The sequence below is a fragment of the Podarcis gaigeae genome, assembly GCF_964106915.1.
Source record: "Podarcis gaigeae genome assembly, chromosome: 11".
Classification (NCBI taxonomy): Eukaryota; Metazoa; Chordata; class Lepidosauria; order Squamata; family Lacertidae; genus Podarcis; species Podarcis gaigeae.
In genome coordinates, this window is record NC_139687.1 from 36,534,687 (window position 1) to 36,557,796 (window position 23,110).

Below are 23,110 nucleotides of genomic sequence, written 5' to 3' on the forward strand. Positions count from 1 at the left end.
AATGCAGGAATGTGCAGGTGTCTCTTACGAGGATCAAACCGGCAACTTTGGCATTGTCAGCACCACACACTAACCAACTGAGCTATCCTGTGTGTATGCCTGACCTGGTTGACTGTTGGGGCCATGTCTGTTTTCTTTGAACTCTTCTGTTGATAGTGTAGACAATTGCTCCCATCTTTTAAATATCTGAATCCATCAACAAATCTCACTTGTCCTTTCTCTATTCCACACCTTGAAGATTCTTTCAATACTTCCTCATAAATCACACATTCTATCTGCATTAGTATCTCAGTAGCTTCCTTCTGCATTATTTCTATCTTGTCAATACACAGCTTAAACAGGTCACAAAACTCCAGTTGTGGTATAGCAGTGCTCTGCTATCATCCTCCAAGTCTTGGGAAATAACTATAGCAATCTTATGAACACAGACTAAGATGAGAGAACTCCATCTCCCATCTTAGTCTGTGTTCATAAGATTGCTACAGTTATTTCCCAAGACTTGGAAGACAATAGCAGAGGACTGCTATACCACAGCTGGAATTTTGAGACATTTCACTTTGTTTGTTTATCCAGTTTATGTTCCCCTCTACAGCATGGCAAACACATCAACAATAAAAAAAGCATTTTAAATACAGTTATAAAAACATCATTGTCATCCAGTGATTCTGGACCTCACAAATAGTATATTTTAGCCATCAAACGCCTGGGTAAACAGAAACATTTTAAAAATTGTCCTGAAAGTTAGCAATATTCGAGACAGACACACCTCACCAGGGACAGCATTCCACAAATAGAGAACCACCACCGAAAAGACCCTGTCATCAACCAGGCAGCCGCCAGCGGTAGCACTACTGACAAGGTCCCCCCTGCCAATCATAGGGTGTAATATGGGTGATACTTGTTTGCGTCATCTTCAATTTGTTATCCAATATAGCACATTCAACATAAATTATTGTGGCACCTGAAAGCCTAACATAGCATAAGCTTTTGTGGCTCGTGGTCTTCATCAGATGCATGAAACATTATCCTGAATTAACAAGCATACAGACACAATTCAAGATTCCAGTTTATGCATCTGATGAAGTGGACTGTGGTCTATGAAAACTTATACCTTGGCTCTTAAGCTTCTACAAGGTTCTTTGTTGCTTCTGCTACAACAGCCGAATATGACTACTTTTCTGGAAATTATGACACCTACCTCTTTCTCGGAATAGCTGTTGACATACCATCATTATTAGATGTGTATTGTATGTCTGGAATCGTCTTAAATCATTTATTAGGAACACAATGTACTTTTGTAGCACTTTTATCTAAGTGCTTTTAAAATGTGTGTAAAAGTAAGAACTAAGATGTGCCTCTTATGCAGAGCTAAGTGAAAGGAACCATGAAAAAGGGCACCGGAAAGTGTTGTTACCAGATTTGCACCCTTTTATGCCATCGCACTCACAGGAATCACTTGGGTGTGCATGCACCCAGATGAACATCACACCCACCATGTGGTCTCCTGTGGATTATTTGTCCCAGCATTGCCTCTCTACATTTAGTGGTATGGAGCAAACACAGCAGATTTGTTTACCTGAGATCTCGAATCCTGCTCTGTAGAAGGATCAACTTTTCTTTCTACTGACCCAAACATGGAAAGCTATGGAAAAGGTGGGGATGAGGAAGCTTTCCCCCACCCCACCATCAGCCTTCTTCAGATAGGCATTCCATCAGGAGGAATAATAATTATTATTTATTTAATTTGTATACTGCCCTATACCCGTAGACTTTAATTCCGGAATTAAGATTGCCGGAAGAAATATCAACAACCTCAGATATGCAGATGACACAACCTTGATGGCAGAAAGTGAGGAGGAATTAAAAAACCTTTTAATGAGGGTGAAAGAGGAGAGTGCAAAATATGGTCTGAAGCTCAACACCAAAAAAACAAAGATCATGGCCACTGGTCCCATCACCTCCTGGCAAATAGAAGGGGAAGAAATGGAGGCAGTGAGAGATTTTACTTTCTTGGGCTCCATGATCATTGCAGATGGTGACAGCAGTCACGAAATTAAAAGACACCTGCTTCTTGGGAGAAAAGCAATGACAAAGCTAGACAGCATCTTAAAAAGCAGAGACACCACCTTGCCAACAAAGGTCTGTATAATTAAAGCTATGGTTTTCCCAGTAGTGATGTATGGAAGTGAGAGCTGGACCATAAAGAAGGCTTATCGCTGAAGAATTGATGCTTTTGAATTATGGTGCTGGAGGAGACTCTTGAGAGTCCCATGATCAAACCTCTCCATTCTTAAGGAAATCAGCCCTGAGTGCTCACTGGAAGGACAGATCCTGAAGCTGAGGCTCCAATATTTTGGCCACCTCATGAGAAGAGAAGACTCCCTGGAAAAGACCCTGATGTGGGGGACACAAGGAGAAGGGGATGACAGAGGACGAGATGGTTGGATAGTGTTCTCGAAGCTACCAGCATGAGTTTGACCAAACTGCGGGAGGCAGTGGAAGACAGGAGTGCCTGGCGTGCTCTGGTCCATGGGGTCACGAAGAGTTGGACACAACTAAACAACAACAACAACACCCGTAGATCTCAGGGGGAAGGAGGAGGCAGCACCAGAACAGAAGACTCAGCCCCTGAACTATGCTCATTCACTGTGTAAATCCCTCTTCATGATCAGGAACCCTGCACAGAGAGAGCCTTCTCCTTTGCATGTACAGCTATAGGTGTGGGGGCACTCTTCACATTATAATACTGTAAATGCACCCCGCCCAGACAGAACCACTATGCTACTCTACCCCATGGGCATTCATACCTAAATGAATGTCTGAGGGGTCAATAGTATCCAGAGAAATTCCATTCCCTGGATTGCACCTTAGTGTTTTCGCCTACGATAAGGAAATGGTTCCCATTCATTCCTATGGAGAAAGTGAAGCAGCAGCGCTCCTCACACATCCCTGTTTACCAGCTCCATTTCCTTTTGCCGACCCATTGAGATGGGGCAAATTGTGGCCCTCCGGATGACGGTGGGACTCCAGTTCCCATCAGCCCCAGCCAGCACGGCCAATGGTCAGGGATGCTGGGAGCTGGAGTCCAAAGAACAACAACAGGTTGCCAGAGCCAAACAGCCCGGCGCTCTGCCTGTGGCCAGACCTCAGACGTAGGCGCGGGAGGCGCGCAGGGCTGCGTGCGGGTACAGAAAGAGAGAGAGAGATGAGGGCGAGGAGAGATGAGGCTGCCACTAGAGACCGGAGCAGCCGGGATTGCGGCAGCCGCGAAAGGTGAGCGAGGCGGCGGCGGAGCTGTTGGCAGGCTCAGCAGCAGCGCGCAAAGTTCCCCCAGGAGGGCAGCCTTCCGGGTTCCTCTCCCGCCTCCCGGAGCGGGGTATGAAAGGATGCCCTGATGGAGCGCAGCGGCGGGCTCCAGCTGCCCCTCTGCGGCCGGCGGCTCCCGCCTCGCCAAGCAGGCAGCAGCGTCGCGGGGAGCCGATGGGGCGCCGTAGAGAGACCGCGAAGCAAACACCGCTTGGCGCCCTGAGGCGGGAGGCGCGCGCCGCTTGCGCCGAGTGAGAGGCGAGGCGATGTTGAGCAGCACCAGGCCGGCGGCGGCTCCCTAGGCTGGGCTGAGCAGCGCTGGGAGCTCTGAGGGGGCCTCTCTCGGCCGCCTGGGCCGCTCCTCCCGGGGAGCTTCGCGGGCCCCGCCGGCTTGCTGGGCGGCGAGGCGGCAGCGGAGGGATGGGCTGCGCTCCCAGCATCCACGTCTCGCAGAGCGGCGTGATTTACTGCCGGGACTCGGACGAGTCCAACTCCCCGCATCAGACCACCACCATCTCGCAGGGCACCGCCGCCACCTTGCACGGCCTCTTCGTCAAGACCGACGCGGCCGACTCCATCCCGTCGGTCCTCGCCTACCAGAGCCGGCAGCCGCCGCCGCCGCCGCCGCCGCCAAACTGCCCGGCCCACAGGCGCAGGAAGCCCGCCGGCCGAGAAGGCAGGAGCGGGGTGCACCACTGCTGTGGCGTCGAGGCGGAGACTCAGACCAGTCAGACCGACGTCAAGGTAAAGGAGGCGAGGGGCGGGTTGGTGCCAGCACCGCGCAGGACAGCCTTGGGGGCCGAGAAGGTGGGAGACTCAGCTGGGGTGGGGGGGCATGAGGTGAAGAAAAGGGTGGGTGGGTGGGTGGGTGTCCCGTTGCCTCTCCAGGGGTCAAGGCGACCGCTTGAAGGAACTACCCTAAGCAGGCTTGGACGAATATCGACATTTTTAAAATCCACCCCAGTGGGGCCTATGCACTGGAAGGCAGAAACTTTTGACTGGCAAATCTTTTTCCCCGTGGGACACCCTCAATACATGTTGGCTATTAATTTGACGTGGCCTTGGGTGTCCCACTGGGGTGTGGGTGTGTGCTTTTGAAACTTTAGCCTGTGCCAAGTTTACCACCTTACTCCTGCCTGACTCCTAAAGGGCAACTTGGGGTGGGTGACTGCCCCCCAAAAAGGGACTTTTAGATGGGTGTCCCTTTACTTGTTTCCCAGGAGATGAGCAGCATGAGCCACAAAGAGAGGAGGGGTAAGGAAATGGCAGCATCAAGTGCGCTCTATGTTTTTGTCTCCTACATGGTGCTGTTTTCACTGGCAGTGGCAAAAAGCCTCTCCTGCTCTGAACGGAAGAGAAGGGAGCATGGTGCTGAAAAGCTGCAGCTTGTGCTGGGCAGAGATGCTGCTGCGGATGCACATGGGATGCAGCTGAAAGGAGCTGTTGCCATGGCACCCTAGTGACTCACTCCTGCTACAGGTCCCTCCCATTCTGGCCAAGTTCTGGTACATGCACATAGGTGACCACACTCACGTACAGTATTGGCAAGCAGCTACAATGCTGAAGCTCAGGGTCAAAGTTACATCACATCCCGAAGGCTTCTGTGCATTTAGCTTTTGTCAGGCCGTTTGCCTTACTCATGAAAAGTGTGCCTGCATTTATTCAAATATAGTATTCTAAGATGTGGCAGCAGAAAGATGGGTTAATGCAAAGATGTATTCCGAAAGGACAAAAGCATGAATTAATTTAAATGTGACAGTTTCCAGAATGGTAGCCATGTTAATTTGTCTGTTGCAGTAAAAACAAGCCATGGGACCTTAAATGATCAACAGATTTATTATGCCATATTCATGAACTACAACTGATGGAGTGGACTATAGGTTATAAATGCTTATGCCGTAATAAATGTTAGTCTTTACGGTAAGATGCTGCAAGACCTTGTAATATGAGTGGGAGATGAAGGGTGTGGAATACTGTGTGTCTGTCCACCCCGCCCCACAGCTTTTTAATATTCTGGATAAACAATGTGTCAAACTTAGACTGTTTCTGGGAACCTGATTGATTTTTGTTTACAGTAATGGGTGACTAGGCTGTTAGCAGCCAGAAGTATTCTGAGTTCCTGGGACTGGGAGTCCATAGAATTTAGCAAGATCAAACATATACACAGCCAGGGTGGTGTAATGATTGGGGCATTCAACTTATAAAAGGGAGACCAGAGTCATATCCGTGTTTGCAGTGAAGTCCAGTAGGCAAACTTGGAGCTAGTTATCATCTCTCACCCCAATGTACTACATAGAGTTCTGTAGATAAAATGGGATAAATGCATGTTACCCTGAACTCTTTGGATACAATGGTGAGGAATAAATAAGGCAGGAACCAGTCACAATGGGTAAGGGATATTGAGTTTCTAGCTACAGTATCTCAGATTCATGAAATCAAGGCTAACATCAACATTTAAAAACAGATGTCAGAATTAGAAGAGGGGGGGGGGAAGGATAGGAAAGAGGTAGAGACTAATGGCCAGAATAAAAGATCAGCACCAACTAGACAGTGTCCTGGTTCACATGCAATGCTACATTAAACCATGAATATGTGTGAGTGAGCAAACATGGGTTCCTGGACAAAAGATCATAGCTGCAGTCAAAACCTGGGGCTTAGACATAATACTAAGCCAAATCATGGCTTAGCTTTCAATAGGGCAGCAGCAGCAGCACGACCAGAGGAGGTGTGCAGTCTCCAGGCACCTGCATGTTTGCTCATCCACGCTAAGGACACAAACTGGGCCAGTGTGTAGAAGACAGTACTGAGGTCTGGAGGAAGGACTAGAGAAACAGAATGAGGCAAGGACCAGGAACAGAGTTGTAGGGTAGATAAAGCTACAGTCATTAGCTTAGGGTGGGGAATTACATACTGTTCAAACAGTGACGCTGTTCAGCTTTCTCAGTGGAACCACAATACAGTCTGAAATACCATTCCTGGTACCTGTGAATTAAGACATCAGAATTAACAGCAGTATAACAGATGGTAAACCTATTGCCCTGCAGTGTTCCCATCATTCTGGACCATTTCCAATACTGGCTGGAAGACCATTGCCATTAACGTCTGGAAGAGCACAGGTCCTCACCCTGGCTGCATACAGTCAGTCTAAGTCGATTATGCTTGGCAAAGAGCAAGTTAAAGATCCGGCTATGACAGCTAAAAAAGGGATGGGGAACCTCAACTAGCCCAGGTGGTTTTGGACTCCAGCTCACATCAGCCCCAGCAAGCATGGCCAATAGTCAGGGATGACAGGATATTCCAACAACATCTTGAAGTGCTGCATGTTCCCCAGCCCTGTTCTGGACTCATGAAAATAACACATTCAGAATGCCTTCAGATTAAATGGGAATATTTGGGTCTCTGTATGTATTTGGAGACATAGCGTTTCCCCTACTGTGTAGGTAAGTGAGTGCAAAGAGCTGTCCAGTACTCCGGCTCCGGTCGCAGAGAGCATGCTGGCAGGAAACCTTTGTAGTTGGGGATGCAACTGGCCAGTGACTTAATCTGGATCACATTTTGTAAATATGGAAACTGATAGAAATAAACATAAACACATGAAAAACTCATGCTGTCAACTTGCAACCAGTTTGGTCTTGGTTGGACATTGTAATTTGCATTTGTTGCTACCACTTTCTGCAAACATTTCAGGGAAGGAGTTTGTAAATTGCTTAAAGGTAAAGGGACCCCTGACAATTAAGTCCAGTCGTGAACGACTCTGGGGTTGCGGCGCTCATCTCACTTTAAAGGCCGAGGGAGCCGACGTTTGTCCTCAGTTTTTCCGGGTCATGCGGCCAGCATGACTAAGCTGCTTCTGGCGAAATCAGAGCAGTGCATGGAAACGCCGTTTACCTTCCCGCCGGAGCGGTACCTGTTTATCTACTTGCACTTTGACGTGCTTTTGAACTGCTAGGTTGGCAGGAGCTGGGACCGAACAATGGGAGCTCACCCCATCACGGGGATTTGAATCGCCAACTTTTTGATTGGCAAGCCCAAGCGGCACAGTGGTTTAACCCACAGCACCACCCGCGTCTTAACACCACATTTAAAAGGAATGGTAAAGAACAGGAAGAGTCTTCAGTGACACCATTCTCCTCTTACCTCCAATTCATGTAGAGAGAAAATGTGCCACTCTGCCAGGAATTTCACTGGGTGGTTTATCCTTCGGTGGGATAGGCAGGCTTACAGCTGCAATGCCATCTGGCTCTCATGCTGCAAGTAAATCATAACTATCTGGACAAATAGTCCCATTCGGGTACAATCTTATAAATCACAGTGGTGTGTCAGCAACCTTAGCAGCATATATACATTATGGTGATTTGTTTTTCCTGTTCAGCTAAAGTTTAATTACAGCCCCATCTTTTATAGTCAGGGCAGATTAAAGCAGGTATGTTGAATGGGTTTTGAACTCAGAAGTGAAAGTAAGTTCTTAATTATGCCAATTTCCTTTGCAGATAGCTTAGAAGGCTTTGTGTAGGATTTCTATAAATAGGGGTGCTAGTTAAATGATGAGGTGCTGGCAGCAGTTATCATCATTATGAACCAGTTATATAACTCTATTATAACTTTTTTAGTATTCTTGAGAAGTAGAAAGATGTGTTCACCTCTCTCTTCTTTTATAATAAAGTCTGAAAATTCACCAAGCAATATTATAACATAGGAAGAGCTAGAAGGAATCAATAACAACACCTATTTGCCATGCTGTGCTACAACAGGGACAGTACAGAACTGAGAGATTTCTGGATTAAGAAGGCTACCTTAAATGCTTCATAATGCTGGTTTATATTCCAGACTTTGGAAATCTAAAAATATATCAAGTCTAGTTTTTCTTAATGATGATGAGGACCAGAAACCAATTTTCAAGAGATAGATGAAAATAATTAATAAATTCTTTAGCAACTTGAAGCTGTTGGCTCAGTACACTGCAGAATGCAAGGTCATGTAGTGTGTAAGGCAACATTTTAGGGCACAGAAACCCAGTGCAAGGGTGAGTGTTGAAAAATGTGAAGTTTGGTACATTATTAACAGGTTGTACTTCAAATACCGGTAGTTATTTTAGTTCTGAGCATTGTTTAGCTAATGAGTGCATTTGTACTGCAGAAATAGTTATCAATATTTCATTCCTTAAATATCAGTCCATTTTGTAGTTTCCTGATACAATACAAAAAAATTTTTTATAGGAAATAGTAGCATATATAAATACTACCAGTTACTGCATCAGTCCAATGAAAGTACTATAGGATTTCCATATGAATGAAAACAAGTTGTGTTTTAAGGGCACAAACTAGCCAATAAGTACTATGAAAGTTTTATTATTATTATTAGGAAATATTTCTTGGCTTCCTGAAAACTGGCTCTGTGTGGCACATCCAATTATAAAAGGTCTTTAAAAACAAATAGCACATGGTCTGTGCTGCAGTGAGCTTTGATAAAGCAATTAAAAATTAACAGGAATAGAAAAGACAAATATTCTTTCAGTAGGAATTCTACCCAGGCAAGGATTTCATCAAAGAGATGGTATAAAATGAATCAAGAAACAGAATTATACAACTGTAGAGTTGGAAGGGATTCTTGGGCGTCATCTAGTCCAACCCTTGAGAAATGTGTTTTTCTCTTCCTGCTGGCTAATTGTATTCTACCCACACAACACATAGGTAGTGAGTGCTGCTTGCAATTGGCTGAACTCTTCAGATGTTAGAATGGAGCTGGGGTGAAGGCAGTGGGCTCATGGTACCACTGGCATTGGTTTGGGTCTTCTGCTGTCACAGTGAGATAAGCAACACAGAGTAGCAGAATATCTTAGAATTTTAAGACTAAGGACTTGTCCACAATACTTTTTGTCCTATGCCTAGAAAGCATGGGTCCAGGTGGCTTTCTGCTTGACCCACGCTTTCAAGGCATGGATCCGCGTGGGTTTGCCTTTGCCCCAACACTTTCCCCGCAAAAAAACCCCTCTAGCGCCAAGTTGGAACAAATGTCAATCTGCAGAAAAGCTGATTGCCATTTGTTCTGATCCAGCACTAAAGACTGGGCTTCCCCGGGAGAAAGTGGCGGGGCAAATGGAGGTGTGGATAATCCCTAAGATTAATGTGTGAGTTTTGTTAAATTAACCATATAAATAGTACCTATAGGCTGATGGCTTTAGAAAGATACACTGATAATGCAAATTGATCAGATGAACTTGGGCCAGTTGTACTCTCTTAGTCTCATCTACTTTCAGAGTAGTTGTAAATTTAAAGTAGAGCAACCCACAGTGTGGCTAGGGTGTTGGACTTGGGAAACCACAGATTAATTTCCGATTTGACTATGAAGCCTACTGGAAAACCTTGGAGACAGTCATGCACTCCTAACCTGTGTCACCCTACCAGCTCAGAGAGTTGTTATGCAGATAAATATGTATTATTTGCCCTATAATATAAACTGGTAGATGATACCATATGCCTTGGGGTTTGATTGATTTTTAAAAAAATACAATTATAGTTCAAAACAATTATTGGAAAGAATGCCAGGCAATGCAAAAAGAAAAAGGAACTTATGAACACATTTGGTGGGGTTGTTCCTAAATTAAATTTTAAGATTAAGATGATGAGCATGATAAGGACAAATGTGAAATTTGCTTTTTTTGTTTCCCCCCTTCATTTAATTTAGATTCATTATCAGTTATGAACAGTGATCAGATTTGGGCTCTTATGCATTTAGATTTGATGAGTAATTATTAATGGATTAAATCTCTCTCTCTGTGGAGAAAGTAGTTTTTTAAAATATATATAATGGCCTCTTGTTTCAGCCAAGATAGTAGCCAGATTCTGTCCTGAATTTTTGCCCATTCCTAAACTAGAAAAAACAAATCTCAATCACACGAGCACTTTTTCACTGTGAGATGTCGAGACACTATTATGATAATGCACTTCTAGTAAGTTTTACCTCCTGTTTAATAATTAGCCCTTAATGCAAGGCTCTGTGCTCTTTCTTCTGTCATTTCATGCCAGATGTAGAAAAGGAGCACATCAATTCCATTAAAGCTGTCTTACAGATATTAGCTTGCTATTTTAGGGTTTTGCCTTAAATTGCTAGCAATTTAGTGTCAATGTTCCTTGCCTGCTCTAAATTCCTTTTCATTTTAGACAGGGTTTTAAAATGTGGGTGGGTTGATGCATCCTTGAGCAGAGGGGAGGATGAGCACACCATGGAATAAAAAGAAAGAAAAATTGGAGAATAAAATATTCATAAAATAGTGGGGGATAGGTACAGGGGCTTGCTTCTCTTCTGCACTTTTTAAAGAAGCAGAAATGGCTTAGTAAAATCTCCACGGCCTGGTTTGATGTTAGTAATGTGTAGAAGCTTATTTTATTTCACAAAATTTATGTGCCACTTGATTGTAATAAAACCTATAAGTTGTTGGCATCTGTCTGTCTCGGGGCACAATGAAAGAGTGTCTCTTTGGGGGAGAGTTACAGCTGCAGAGTTACAGTGCCTGCTGTGTCTGTAGAGACGGATACAGGAAAGACATGTTTTGTTGCAGCTGGGGCAGATGAGGGTGTCCGGTTGTGCTGCTGCAGATGCACCATTTGTTTTCTCTGTGCTCCTCCCCTTGGTCATTCCTCCTCTGGTCACTGACGTAGATACATGATCTGGCTGTTTGTCTCCAGGCACTGAGGTCATCTGCAGGGGGTCCCCAGATGGTGGGGTTGATGTTTCCAGCCTTCATTTATTGTCATATCTTTGTAACGCTGAGCTGGTCTGCCAATGGGCCTGGTGCCCCAAGGCAGTTCCCCGTACAGCACATCCTTGGGGATCCTGCCATTCCTCCATTTTGTGGACATGACAAAGCCAGCATAGACATCCCTGAGACAGGAGTGCAAACATGCTGGAAATGTGGGATTGGGAAAGCACATCTTTGTTTGAGATTCCATCCTGCCATGTGATGCAAACCTATAAATGTTTTACCAAAACAACAACAACCCACCATTACATTTATTAAGAAAAGGCAGTTGAAACAGGTATTTAAAAACATTCAAAAGATAATTGAAATCAGCACTAAGCTAAAGAGTGATTAAAACATGTATATGGTATCTGAAGAAGTGTGCATGCACACAAAAGCTCATACAAATAAGAAACTTAGTTGGTCTCTAAGGTGCTACTATCTGCAGCGTTGGTGGTATAGTGGTTAGCATAGCTGCCTTCCAAGCAGTTGACCCGGGTTCGATTCCCGGCCAACGCAGTATTTTCCCTCGCCCTCTTTTCATTCTTAGGGACGCGGGTGGCGCTGTGGGTTAAACCACAGAGCCTAGGACTTGCCGATCAGAAGGTTGGTGGTTCGAATCCCCGCAATGGGGTGAGCTCCCGTTGCTTGGTCCCTGCTCCTACCAACCTAGCTGTTCGAAAGCACCTCAAAGTTCAAGTAGATAAATAGGTACCACTCCGGCGGGAAGGTAAACAGCGTTTCCGTGTACTGCTCTGGTTCACCAGAAGCGGCTTAGTTATGCTGGCCGCATGACCTAGAAGCTGTACGCCAGCTCCCTCGGCCAATAAAATGAGATGAGCACCGCAACCCCAGAGTCAGTCACGACTGGACCTAATGGTCAGGGGTCCCTTTACCTTTACTAAGATGCTACTGGAAGGAATTTTTTTATTTTGTTTCGACTACGGCAGACCAACATGGCTACCTACCTGTAACTAGAACATGTATAACGTTCTACATATCTGGATAGGCTTGCCTAAACAAAAGTGCCAAAAAGAGTACAGCAAAGGTGCCTGCCTGATGTCAATAGGCAAGGAGTTCCAAAGTGTAGATACTGCCACACGAAAATATCAATTTCTTACAGGTGCAGAGTGAATATCATGTGGTACCTGTAATAGTGCCAGTTCTGGTTCAGTGGGAACATATGAGGTCAGGCAATCCTGCAAGTAACAATTTGTCCCTATAGGCTAGTATTGCCTACTCTGACTGGCAGTGACTGTCAGGACTCCTGGTCATTTTAAGTGGAGATAAGGATTAGATTAGAAGTTGCCCTAATCGTTTTGTTGCTTCCCATGCCAGTGTGAGCTGCCAGGCGGTAAGAGGTAACACAGTCATCTGAGCCTCCTTCACACATTGCTGAAACAACATGGGAGCCAGTCCATTGAGCTGTCCTGGGACTTGCCACACAGCTGTGGCTACAAATGAAATAGAGCTGAGTCACAGCAAAAGGTGCAGAGGAGCATAAGGAACTGAAAGGTGCAGAGGAACGTCTGAAGGCTAGTGCCAGAAGGAAAGCCCATTCCAGGCACACATAGACTGGGCTCTTCCAGCCACTAAGTCAGCAGGGATGGTGCTCCAGCACTGATTAGAAGCTCATCTGAACATTTATGTGCTGAAGAAGAAGAAGAAGAAGAAGAAGAAGAAGAAGAAGAAGAAGAAGAGGAGGAGGAGGTTTGGATTTGATATCCTGCTTTATCACTTCCCAAAGGAGTCTCGAAGCAGCTAACATTCTCCTTTCCCTTCCTCCCCCACAACAAACACCCAATGAGGTGAGTAGGGCTGAGAAACTTCAGAGAAGTGTGACTAGCCCAAGGTCACCCAGCAGCTGCATGTGGAGGAGCGGAGACGTGAACCCGGTTCACCAGATTACGAGTCTATTGCTCTTAACCACTACACCACACTGGCTCTCAGAGGAAGGAACACTAATGCAAAGGGAAATGACTTCAGATGGGAAAATGTAGGGAACCCAGCCCCTCCTCTCCACAGAGCAAAACACTCTTAGCCACACAGCCACAAGAGCAGGCAGCAGGAAGGCCCCTGGTGTAATCCCTCCAGGGCCAAACCCAGATACGGCCTCCTTCCTTCCTCTTGCCCTATGCATAGGGAGATTCCCAGCCATATATTATGATGGAACTGTGTGTGTGATCACAGCAAGCCAAAGGCTTTAGGTGCTCAAACCATGTCTACAGATTTCAAAGAGAAAGGACTGGGAAGAACCAAACAGAGAAGTAAGGGAAGCTCTCAGAATGACCAACACAAGGACTGTAGCTCAGTGACAGAGCACATACTTTGCATGTAAAAAGTCCCAGGCTGAATCTTTGACACCTCCAACTAGTGCTGGGGGAGACCTCTGACGAGCTGCTGCCAGTTAATGTAGGCATTCCTGAGTTAGAAGGACCATTCATTTGACTTTGCATGAGGCAGCTTTCTGTGTTCCACCCCGGAAGCAACAGGTAAGTAAAGTCTGCCATTGTGAGAAAAGCTTGGTGCAGTTTATCTCACAGTAATATTAATTTAAAAGGCTGGGCAAAAGTCAACAGAAATTTCGCAGTGTGATAATTTTGTATTATTGCTGTGTGTTGCACAGCCACAGCCCTTTGAAGTACTGTTCGAGTAAACCATAGCGATTGTAAATACTTTGCTGGGTACTGTGGACAGTATCAGTGAAGTGCACCTAATTCCCACGGAAATTAGCTGTATTTTTATGAGTTTGGGGTGGTAAACTGGGTGCCAGAACTCCTCTAATCCCTGGATCCAGCAAGTGTTAGAATGTAATCAAGGCTTCTAATTATCGGAAAAGCCAAACTAGCCTCCTGGTGAGGTGATAGCTTGGGTGATGAGCCATTAAAGGGGATTAAGGTGCTGGATGCAAGGCAGCAAATGGGCAGGCCCCTCTCCCTCAGGAGATAAAGCCAGAGTTTTGAGCAGAGGTAGCAGTGATGGGACCTAGGAAGGAAAGCAGCAAGATGGAGAAAGAGAGGGAGAGCAATGTTTGGTTTTTGTTTGATGGCTATGGGAGAAACAAGACCCTTTTGGGGTGTTAATGCTGTGAACCCCTTCACAGTAGGCTCAGGTTGTATTTATGTGTAAATGAACCATATTTCATAAAGACACCACAGTCTCCGCTGTGCCTCTTTCCCAAAAGGAAACATGAACCCTGGGTAATTGCCTGGAATCTCGCAGCGCTCTGTGATTGGGGTGGGGTGCAACAGTATTGGGCTTTTTCTGTAACTCACTTTGAGAGTCAGAGTTGAGCTAATTAAGGACGGTATCATTAATATTAGAATAAATAAAGAATGTAACTTGCATCTGGATTCCACTCAGAGAGCAGAGTTGAAGGAAGATTATAGGTCAGATTATGAGTCAAATATGGAGTATTCATACTAGATTTGCTTGAGAGCTGTTTCAGGAAGGATATATTATGCTAGTATTATGAAGCACTTTACTTCCCCCTTTGGAAACTGAAGTAGGGGGCATCTCTGACTCCGAGCAAAAGCTGGAGAAGTTTGACTCTCACAGATACCCACCGTCATAACTTTCACAAACATTTTTAATATTAACTTCCATTCACTGAAGGTGAATGGAACCATCATTTTCACAACCATCATTCACTATGTAGGCCAACCTGAACCACTTTGCAGTAGTGGCTCAAGTATGCATACTAAAAATTATAAAGTAGTGGTATATAGACACAGGTGCAGTCCACCGAAAGCTACAAGATTAAATTCATTTTCCAAAGGAGATCCTATGAAGGTAAGAAATTGCTGTTTGCTTATTTGCCCTATGCCCAGAGAAGAAATCAAACCAGAGAATACAATCAGTGTTTGCTGCTGCTGTTTTCAGCCTGCCAATAATATGTTGTTGATTATTCCCCCCCTATTTGTATTATGTTTTCTTTGCACTGAAATGAATTACCTTTGCATTGAAATGAATAGTGTATTCAAATGTATTCAAAATTACATAATTATGTAAGATTCCACCACAGTGGACAGAGAAATAATGTAGTTTTTATTGGACACCAAACTGCATCAGAAGAGAAACAGTGGTGTATCGGAAGAACATGGGTTGGAACAGAAATACATCCCAGCTTGGAATTAATATACATTATACACAACTCAATCTTATGCATTTTTCTTAGGAAATAAGTCTCACTAATGTCAATTGGACTTACTCCTTACATACAGGACAATGCAAGTCTGCATGTGGCTATGTCACTCATATTTAAATATTAATTCATTCTAAAAGGCATTTAGGGTCACAATGAAACTACTGTAGATTGTAAATTTAGGCTTTTCAAGAAGGCGCAGCTTGCTAGGGCATTAAAAGTTAGTCATTTGTTGGGATCTTATGCCTTTGTAGCCTTGTTCAGACTGACATTGGGGACTGGTTTACAGTCCTTTGCTGTGAACTTTGAGCTTGAATTCCTGCTCCACCACGGTAATAAGCATTAGAGTCTGCACATGGATGCTGTGGGATAAATGTGCAGAATCCCAAGGGTCATTCTGTTACCCTGCCACATACATAACCAGGCCATGTGTGAACTAAGCCCTTGTGTAAAACTTGTCATGTTAATGTTTGTTTTGTATTAATTATATTCCCTTTTTATTTTTGTGTAATATATTCAGATAAATGCTGTTAACATGGTCTGACACTGGGGCAGAAATCTTAAACACTGTTTTCATTTAGCAGGCTTCAGCAACCGAGACAGAAATTGGGCCCATGAGGCTGACACAAGATCCTATTCAGGTAGGACATTTTTTCATTTTAGTAATAACTATTAAGTTCAGTATTAAGGTTCAACTAACTGCTACAATCCTTCAGCTCAGGAAAATACACAGATTAAACCATACACTTTCTGTATATGTAAAAAAAGACCTGTACATTTTAAACTTTATTCTTAGGATGACTGCGGAGCTAATAGATCATTTGAAACCAGTTACAAAGATTCAGTAAACTGTGTGATATTCAAATTCTGAAGCAGCTTGCCTTACTTGAGAATTATAAATAAAAAAGTAGTATCTGATGGTATCATTTTCTGGGAATATTGAGTGGTATCCAATGAGGTTCTGCTAGTGCAATGATGCCTCTATGCCATCTCCAAATCTGCTCTGCATGGATTGGATATTATCCCCAGAACACACTTATGGAGCGCTCAAGAAGAGGAGAAGGGAGCTCTGTGGCACAGATTTTGTGGAAACTGAACTACTTTAGTGGATACCACCTCCAGCATTAGCATCAAAACACCTGCAAATTTGTACTTTCCATCTTCAGTTCTTAGTCTCCAGCATCATCCCAGAGTCAGGCTCTCTCTCAATATGTGGAAGTTGTACTTCTGGCTGTCAGGACAAGTAGCCAAAGACTGACCTATCAAGCATCTTTTTCATTATAGGCCATAATATTCTGCAGCAACAAATTGCACTGGGTAATTGCCTGTGGTATAGAAAAGTACTTAAAACCTCTGGCTTTCAATTTTAACGATGAGTTCCTAAGTTTTGTATTCTGAGAGAAGGAATTAACTTTTTTACTTGCTTGCCATCTCTCAAGCAGAGCTGCCAGATTTCTGTTTTAATTAATCTTCTTGAAAGCCAATCCACATAGTCAGGGCACAGAGTGGGAGAGTCTGTCTGGGACAATTTAGTTTCAGAATGCAGGTGGCAAGTGGCATGTTTGGATATTTCCCCGACCGCAGGGATAAGAAGGCTAGAACAGGTTTTGGCCCTGAAGCCTGAGCATTTGGTACCAAGACATTGAATCGCACATGGTTCTAATGCTTTCTAGAGGAATTCCTTAGTTCCACAGATTCAAGAGCTATTTACTAGGTGTGACTGGTCTGTACAGAAAGAACCAGTTATAGCAAAGTTTAAAAAGGATAGAACTTTTCTGCCTACTTAAGTTTCACATGCCATACTGGCTTGTCTTAGAACTTTTTGAAGTACATTAATAGTCTACAGCCACAAGCACTCAGCTTTCTTAACAGATTAGTCATACACTGGCGTTTGTGGTGGTGCAACAGTCGTATTAATCATCATCTCACTTATTGTTGGGAAGTCAGCACTTCAGATAGCTTTAGATAATGCAAAATCAAGGTCACCTTGCCAACCTGCAGATTAAATGCATTGACTTTCATATGGTGACGCCATGGCAAACCACAGTCGTCAGAAACCAGCTAAAGAGAACAAAACTTTCTTTCCTTAACCTATACACAGGATGTCCCAAGGATACTAACAGGACAATCTATTCATATGAAATAAACTGAACTTTGAAACTCTGTACATTTTATGCTAAAAGAGTTCTAGCTGGGTACTTTGAACAGTTTTTGTCAATTTTTTATAAACAACGAATCTTTTCTTTCTTGTATTATATTTATTCTAAAGCAAACATGCTGCATGACCCACTAGATCTGCCACTGTTGGAGCATCAGTGCCAGCATTGGCACTGGTTTCAGGCACAGATCTTGTGGATTTCAAGTGAGATTTTATGCAATTTTGGTGAGATGTCTAAAATTTGTGCCAATGGTAGAGGCAGGGTAGGGGATAGCCACAGGAACACCACATCAGGGGCTCCCACTACCTGAGATGACGGTCTAACCCCACCTAATGGCTGTACCGGCCCTGGCGATTGCTGTGATTTAATAATTTGTGTATATTTCAAAACAGAGCAGTTCAATTTCCTATGTTGCTGGCTATATAAATTTGAAAACGACTAGTAAATGTCACAAAGATGACAACATATTTACTTCTTAAAGCGCTCTCGTGAAAAATCATGAATTATTTACAGTGTTGCTTTCTCACTCAGCACATCAGAAAGCAGTTTTCATTTTGTCACTGCCTTGGGATTGGCAGATCTACCACAGAGACACTACAGAAATGTACAGACATTTGAGCGCACATAATTCTTTAAAGATGCATGAGTGACAACCCTTGGAAGCAGAAAATCCACAAAAGTATCTATAATATGGCCATTTGGGCACTGTAGGTACACTTCTGAATGGGAGATGTGGTGACATGATATGGAGTATTACCTCCTAGAATGATGAGGACATTATTAAAAGTAGAATGAGAGAGGTTAGGGTGAAGCCCAGGTCTTCCCTGCCATATACTTTATCAGCCCCTGACTCATTCCCTTTGTTTCTTGAGTAGTGTTTGTCAATTCTGAATTGAACGAAACTGTAGCTACCATGGATGAATATATCACCCAAACAATTTCTGAGCTGAACATTGAAGGTGTTATATACTTCTAGTAAAGAAAGCGATTCCATACGATCAAAGGCCTTAGCTGCATTCCAGAATAGTAACTCTGTCGGAAACTTCAAAATGTTTGCATGGTCTCTATAAGATGAGCAGCAGTCTTAGCATTACTAACCATGCTTCTCAGTTTGCTTAAAAAATAATATCCTCATTATATTAAGACTTTTTGCTAATATTGAATGCAGGATTTTATAATCAGAGTTCAGTATTAATACAAGACAACATGATATGTTTCCATACCTAGTTGTGAATTACTTAGACTTGTATTGTGGGTCTGATTTCTTGCACTTTCATTACTAATAAGCCGGTTGGTCAGCTGTGTGAGTCTCTTTCCATATTTAGGAAATAGCGCTTCTGATTTCAGTTACTATTCTCATCATTTAACAGTGTTTTACACTGGCTTTTGTGGCAAGCACATCCATAAATTTCATCATTCAAAAGTGTGTGTTTTAAATGCTGCCAACTTTTGGAAAGTGAGCGGGAGCAGTGTTGCAGTAATTTTAAAAACAAATAGTATAATTTTAACCGCAAACATTATTAGGTTTAAATCCACAATATAGGAAGGTGTTTTAAGTGTGACGACAATAGCTTGCCTTCTATATTTTATAGGTGTTGCTGATCTTTGCGAAAGAAGACAAACAGAGTGATGGATTTTGGTGGGCTTGTGACAGAGCTGGATATAGATGTAACATAGCTCGGACGCCTGAGTCAGCGCTTGAATGCTTTCTTGATAAACACCATGAAATAATTGTCATAGATCATAGAAACTCCAGATACTTTGACGCAGAAGCCATCTGTAGGTAATTAACTGCCCTTGTTTTTCATATGAAACTTGGAGTGTGAGTTAACGGTTCCACAATAGTACTATGGTCACTTTATTTAGTGTTGCCATACATCCAGAATTTCCTGGACATAGTCGGGATTTGGCCGTCAGAAACAGTGTCCAGGTGGAAATCTCTGAAGTGTCAGCAAAAATCCAGATGTACGGCAACCCATGTTGGCAGTGTTGTTTTTTGTGATTTTCCTTAAAAATAGTTCAAAAACGTTTTTGAGATTTTGCACACACACAAAAAGCTCAGACTTTGGGCAGTACTAAAAGAAACACTCAACAACTTTTTTGTCTGCATTTTCACCTTTTGAAATATGGGAACTCTACTTTATTTCTAAGGCAAATCAGTGCCTGGACCGTGCCACTTCAGACTGCATAGTAGGAGAGATCACAGAGCATAGTTAAAACTATTTGCTACCACAAGATGTGGTGATAGCCACTAATTTGGACTGTTTCCGGAGGAGAAGACTGCCAGTGGCCGTTAGCTGAGACAGCAATGTGTTTCCTCCGGAAACAAAGGCAGTATGTGTCTGAATAGCAGTTACTGAAGATCACACGTGTGCCATGGAGGACTTAGCCAGATTTTGGGCTTATATAAGGATTTAGTTGACAACTATGCATGCCAGACTAGAAAGGCCTTGAAAATGCACTATAAAGGACTTGATAAGGACATATATGCTTTTGTTCTTATGATTATTCTATGATTCCATAGAAGAGCTGAACTCCTGCTTTATAGAAAGTTGAATATCAAAGAGAATAGGAACATAGGAAGCTGCCTGATATTGAACAGATTGTTGGTCCATCTAGGTCTGTATTGTCTGCACTGACTGGCAGCATCTCACCAATGTTTCAACAGACAATATATATATGGATGATTTTTTTGTATGGAGGAGCATTCAGTTAGGTGAGCCCCTTCCTGCAGTCTGATGTGACATACATTGAGGTTTACCACCTCAGCATCAAACTAGACCCTCAACACCAGGCATAAAAGGCATAAATGTGAGGTTGAATACTGCAAGATAGTTCTCTGGAAATCAAGCCAAAAGCAGTATTTTGTTTTCACTTCTGAAAATAAAAAGGTTGTAGGCAACTAAACTCAGAGCTGACTTAGTAACCTTGTACTTGAGTTAATTTAGGGTTGTGTGGGTGTTGCAGAGCCTGGTTGCATGGTGGAACAATCAAATGACCTCCTCTAAAGTCCATCAATAGAATCATAGCACTTTAGCGTTGGAAGGGACCCTGAGAATCATCTAGCACAACCCCCTGCAATTCAGTAATATGTAGCTGTTCCATATGGGAATTGAACCTGCAACCTTGGTGTTAACGACACCATGCTCTAACCAACTAAGCTATCTTACCCAGGTCTGAGAAATATGTAAAGATCGGGTATATGTTGAAAGATGAATGAAACTGATAGTTTCTTTCTTTATTTCAGCTTCTAAAAGTTGCAGATTATACACACACACACACACAAAAACCAAAAAACCCCCGGAGAAACACACATGTAGCCACAGCTTTTTAAATTATTTCCTCTGAAGATGTTCTTGCTGCTGAAGAAACCAAACACTGTTTTGCTTATAAAATAGCTTATCTCTTCAGTAATATTAACTGCTTCAGACGAAACAAATTTAACTTTGGTTTTGTGTGCAATTTGCCTGCATAAGTAAGAATCCACTCATAGGTTGAAATATGGTGTTTGGTGTATTAATTTTTGTTGTTAAAGATAGTTTCAATGATTATGACATTGACTTTCCTAATTTCAGGTCAATCCGTGCTACAAAGCCTGCTGAACACACTGTAATATTAGCTGTTGTTCCACAAATGTAAGTATTTTTTGGCAAGAATGTTTTCCAAATGACACTTTTAATGGGTAAGGTTAACTAATGAACAAAATATCTTAGCAGTGGTTGGACTTCACATCTGTAAATATGCTAGTGATAAGTGTTTTAATTGACTCTTTACTCAGAGAAGGACAATACAAGTCTCTCATTAAAATCTTAGATCAAACTATTTATTCAGACAAGAATGTCTATTCACTTCAGAATGTGGTTTGGCACATTATTGAAAATTCATACATTTCCCAAAACTCCTGCACTTAGGATATGGTGCTGTTGCCATTGAAAAAGGACCCACCCACCCCTCTGCCGCCGCTGCCTCCACCACCACCACCATTAAATTTATACACTGCTTGATTGTACAAAAACCTCAAAGGGGGTTACAAAAAAATAATAAAATTATAAATAATACATACAGAAAGTCATCAGCTGCCTCCATGGGAACTCCTATCACAAATCTGCAAGAGCAGAATATGGTGTTTTGAGGTTCCTTCAGGATTTAATACTTGCAGGATTTTTGTTCTCAGGCCAAAAAGCAATTAAAGCACATTGTGACCGATAGCACACCAAAGCTATTTGCCTTGTGGGGGTATGATGATGAGTTTAACTACTTAGCCAACATACATTATGCAGTCTAGATTTCTGACTCGTACCAAGCTCATGTTGGCATAACATAACAAATAAGGAAAGGCAATATCTGCAAAACTGATATTAAGAGGGAAACTCAATGGGCTAGAGTAAATATATATTTTGTGCTTTATGACTTCTATATGTATGAATAATATTATTGCACTAATTCCCAAAGGGGTAGCTATGGTCATCTGTGTTGCAGCAAAAACAACAAGCACTTTAAAGATTAACAAATTGATTGTGGCATAAGCTTATACATACATAAATACACATACTTGAGGGAACTTTTAGAATTTTTCAGATCTCTTGGCTGACAACATTTTCTACAATTCTGTAGGTCTGGTAACCAAGAAGAAACGTCTGTTCTACCCCTTCTCCATGCAGGTTTTAACAGGGTATGTAGAAGTTATTTTCACTTTCTTTAAGTGATAACTAATTTTTCAGTCTCCAGTTATTTTCTCTCAATGATTTGATGCAGATGTTGTCAAGCACCTGTTCATCAGCCACCCTGAGTGCATACGCATCAGAATGATGAGGTAGAAATTCTCATAAAAACTGAAAATACATACTTTTGTTGCATGATAGCTTTGAGAGCCCCCGACCTTTACATTTTAACTAAAAATGTCTGAAAAGTAAGCAGGGACATTAAAGGAAAGCTATTTTCAAAAATTAAATCAGGGTTCTCTAAGGGTATCTTAGTAAGCACCTTTAACTGCCTGGTCCTCTGTGGTCAGCCCTGAGCAGAAGAGGACTGGAAAGCTGGCTGCTGCTTTCTTTGCCTTTAAGATCCTTATGTAAACACAAAATGAGTCTGGGTGTAAGGTCAGACTCCACAAGCAACCACCTGAACTTCCCAATAAAGACCTGGTTACACTGGAGAACTGCATTTTTAGATGGATTTAAAAAGAAAAACAAAGAGGGACCAACTGTTTGGTGTGTGCTGGTGTGTCCCCCCCCCCCTTATTTATTTATTTATTTATTTACATTTCATATTTAAATTATATAGATAAGAAACATAAACTTTGAATATTCAAATACTGTAAATAAAACACGTCATGTATTCTTCGCCTTTAACATTGTAGTTGTATATCCACATTTTACCAACTATTGTTACACCTTTCCCTTTCCCCATGTACCCTTTTGACTCTCCGCGCCCCCCCCCCCGGCATGGCTTCTTTAATTCTATTTACTAATAGTGCTATTGTGTTTATACTTACTATCTAACTTATTCAAAATTCCATCTTCAACATCATAATTCTTGTCTTTGTGAGCTCAGTCTAAGCATAGAGTTGTGTGTGTTTCTTTGGTGCAGCCGCAACGGAAGATTGAAAAGTTCTACTTTTAAACTAATCAGACTTATATGTGTTATTTCTGAATATTCTGGTTAGTTCAAGCTATGGTCATTTCAGAGAAGCCAGGATCAGAAATGACTTATGGTGCTGATTTGTTCAGAGCCAGCAGTGTGGGGGGCATCCCCTTTTCTGTT

General features: G+C 42.7%; 1 protein-coding gene across 2 annotated transcripts in view; it reads left to right on the forward strand.

Annotated features, from left to right (window-relative positions):
* Positions 1-3,114: 3,114 nt before the first annotated feature.
* Positions 3,115-23,110, forward strand: part of PDE8B (phosphodiesterase 8B) — a 43,042-nt gene continuing 23,046 nt past the window's right edge. The window contains exons 1-5 of one of the 2 annotated variants that reach the window (XM_083703765.1): positions 3,115-4,050; positions 15,773-15,829; positions 18,940-19,130; positions 20,923-20,982; positions 21,962-22,019. In XM_083703765.1, coding sequence (XP_083559891.1) covers positions 3,727-4,050; positions 15,773-15,829; positions 18,940-19,130; positions 20,923-20,982; positions 21,962-22,019 — 690 coding nt within the window. In that variant the 5' untranslated portion in view covers positions 3,115-3,726. Of the gene's footprint in view, positions 4,051-15,769; positions 15,830-18,939; positions 19,131-20,922; positions 20,983-21,961; positions 22,020-23,110 lie in introns of both variants that reach the window. The other variant, XM_083703764.1, reaches the window with a different exon arrangement.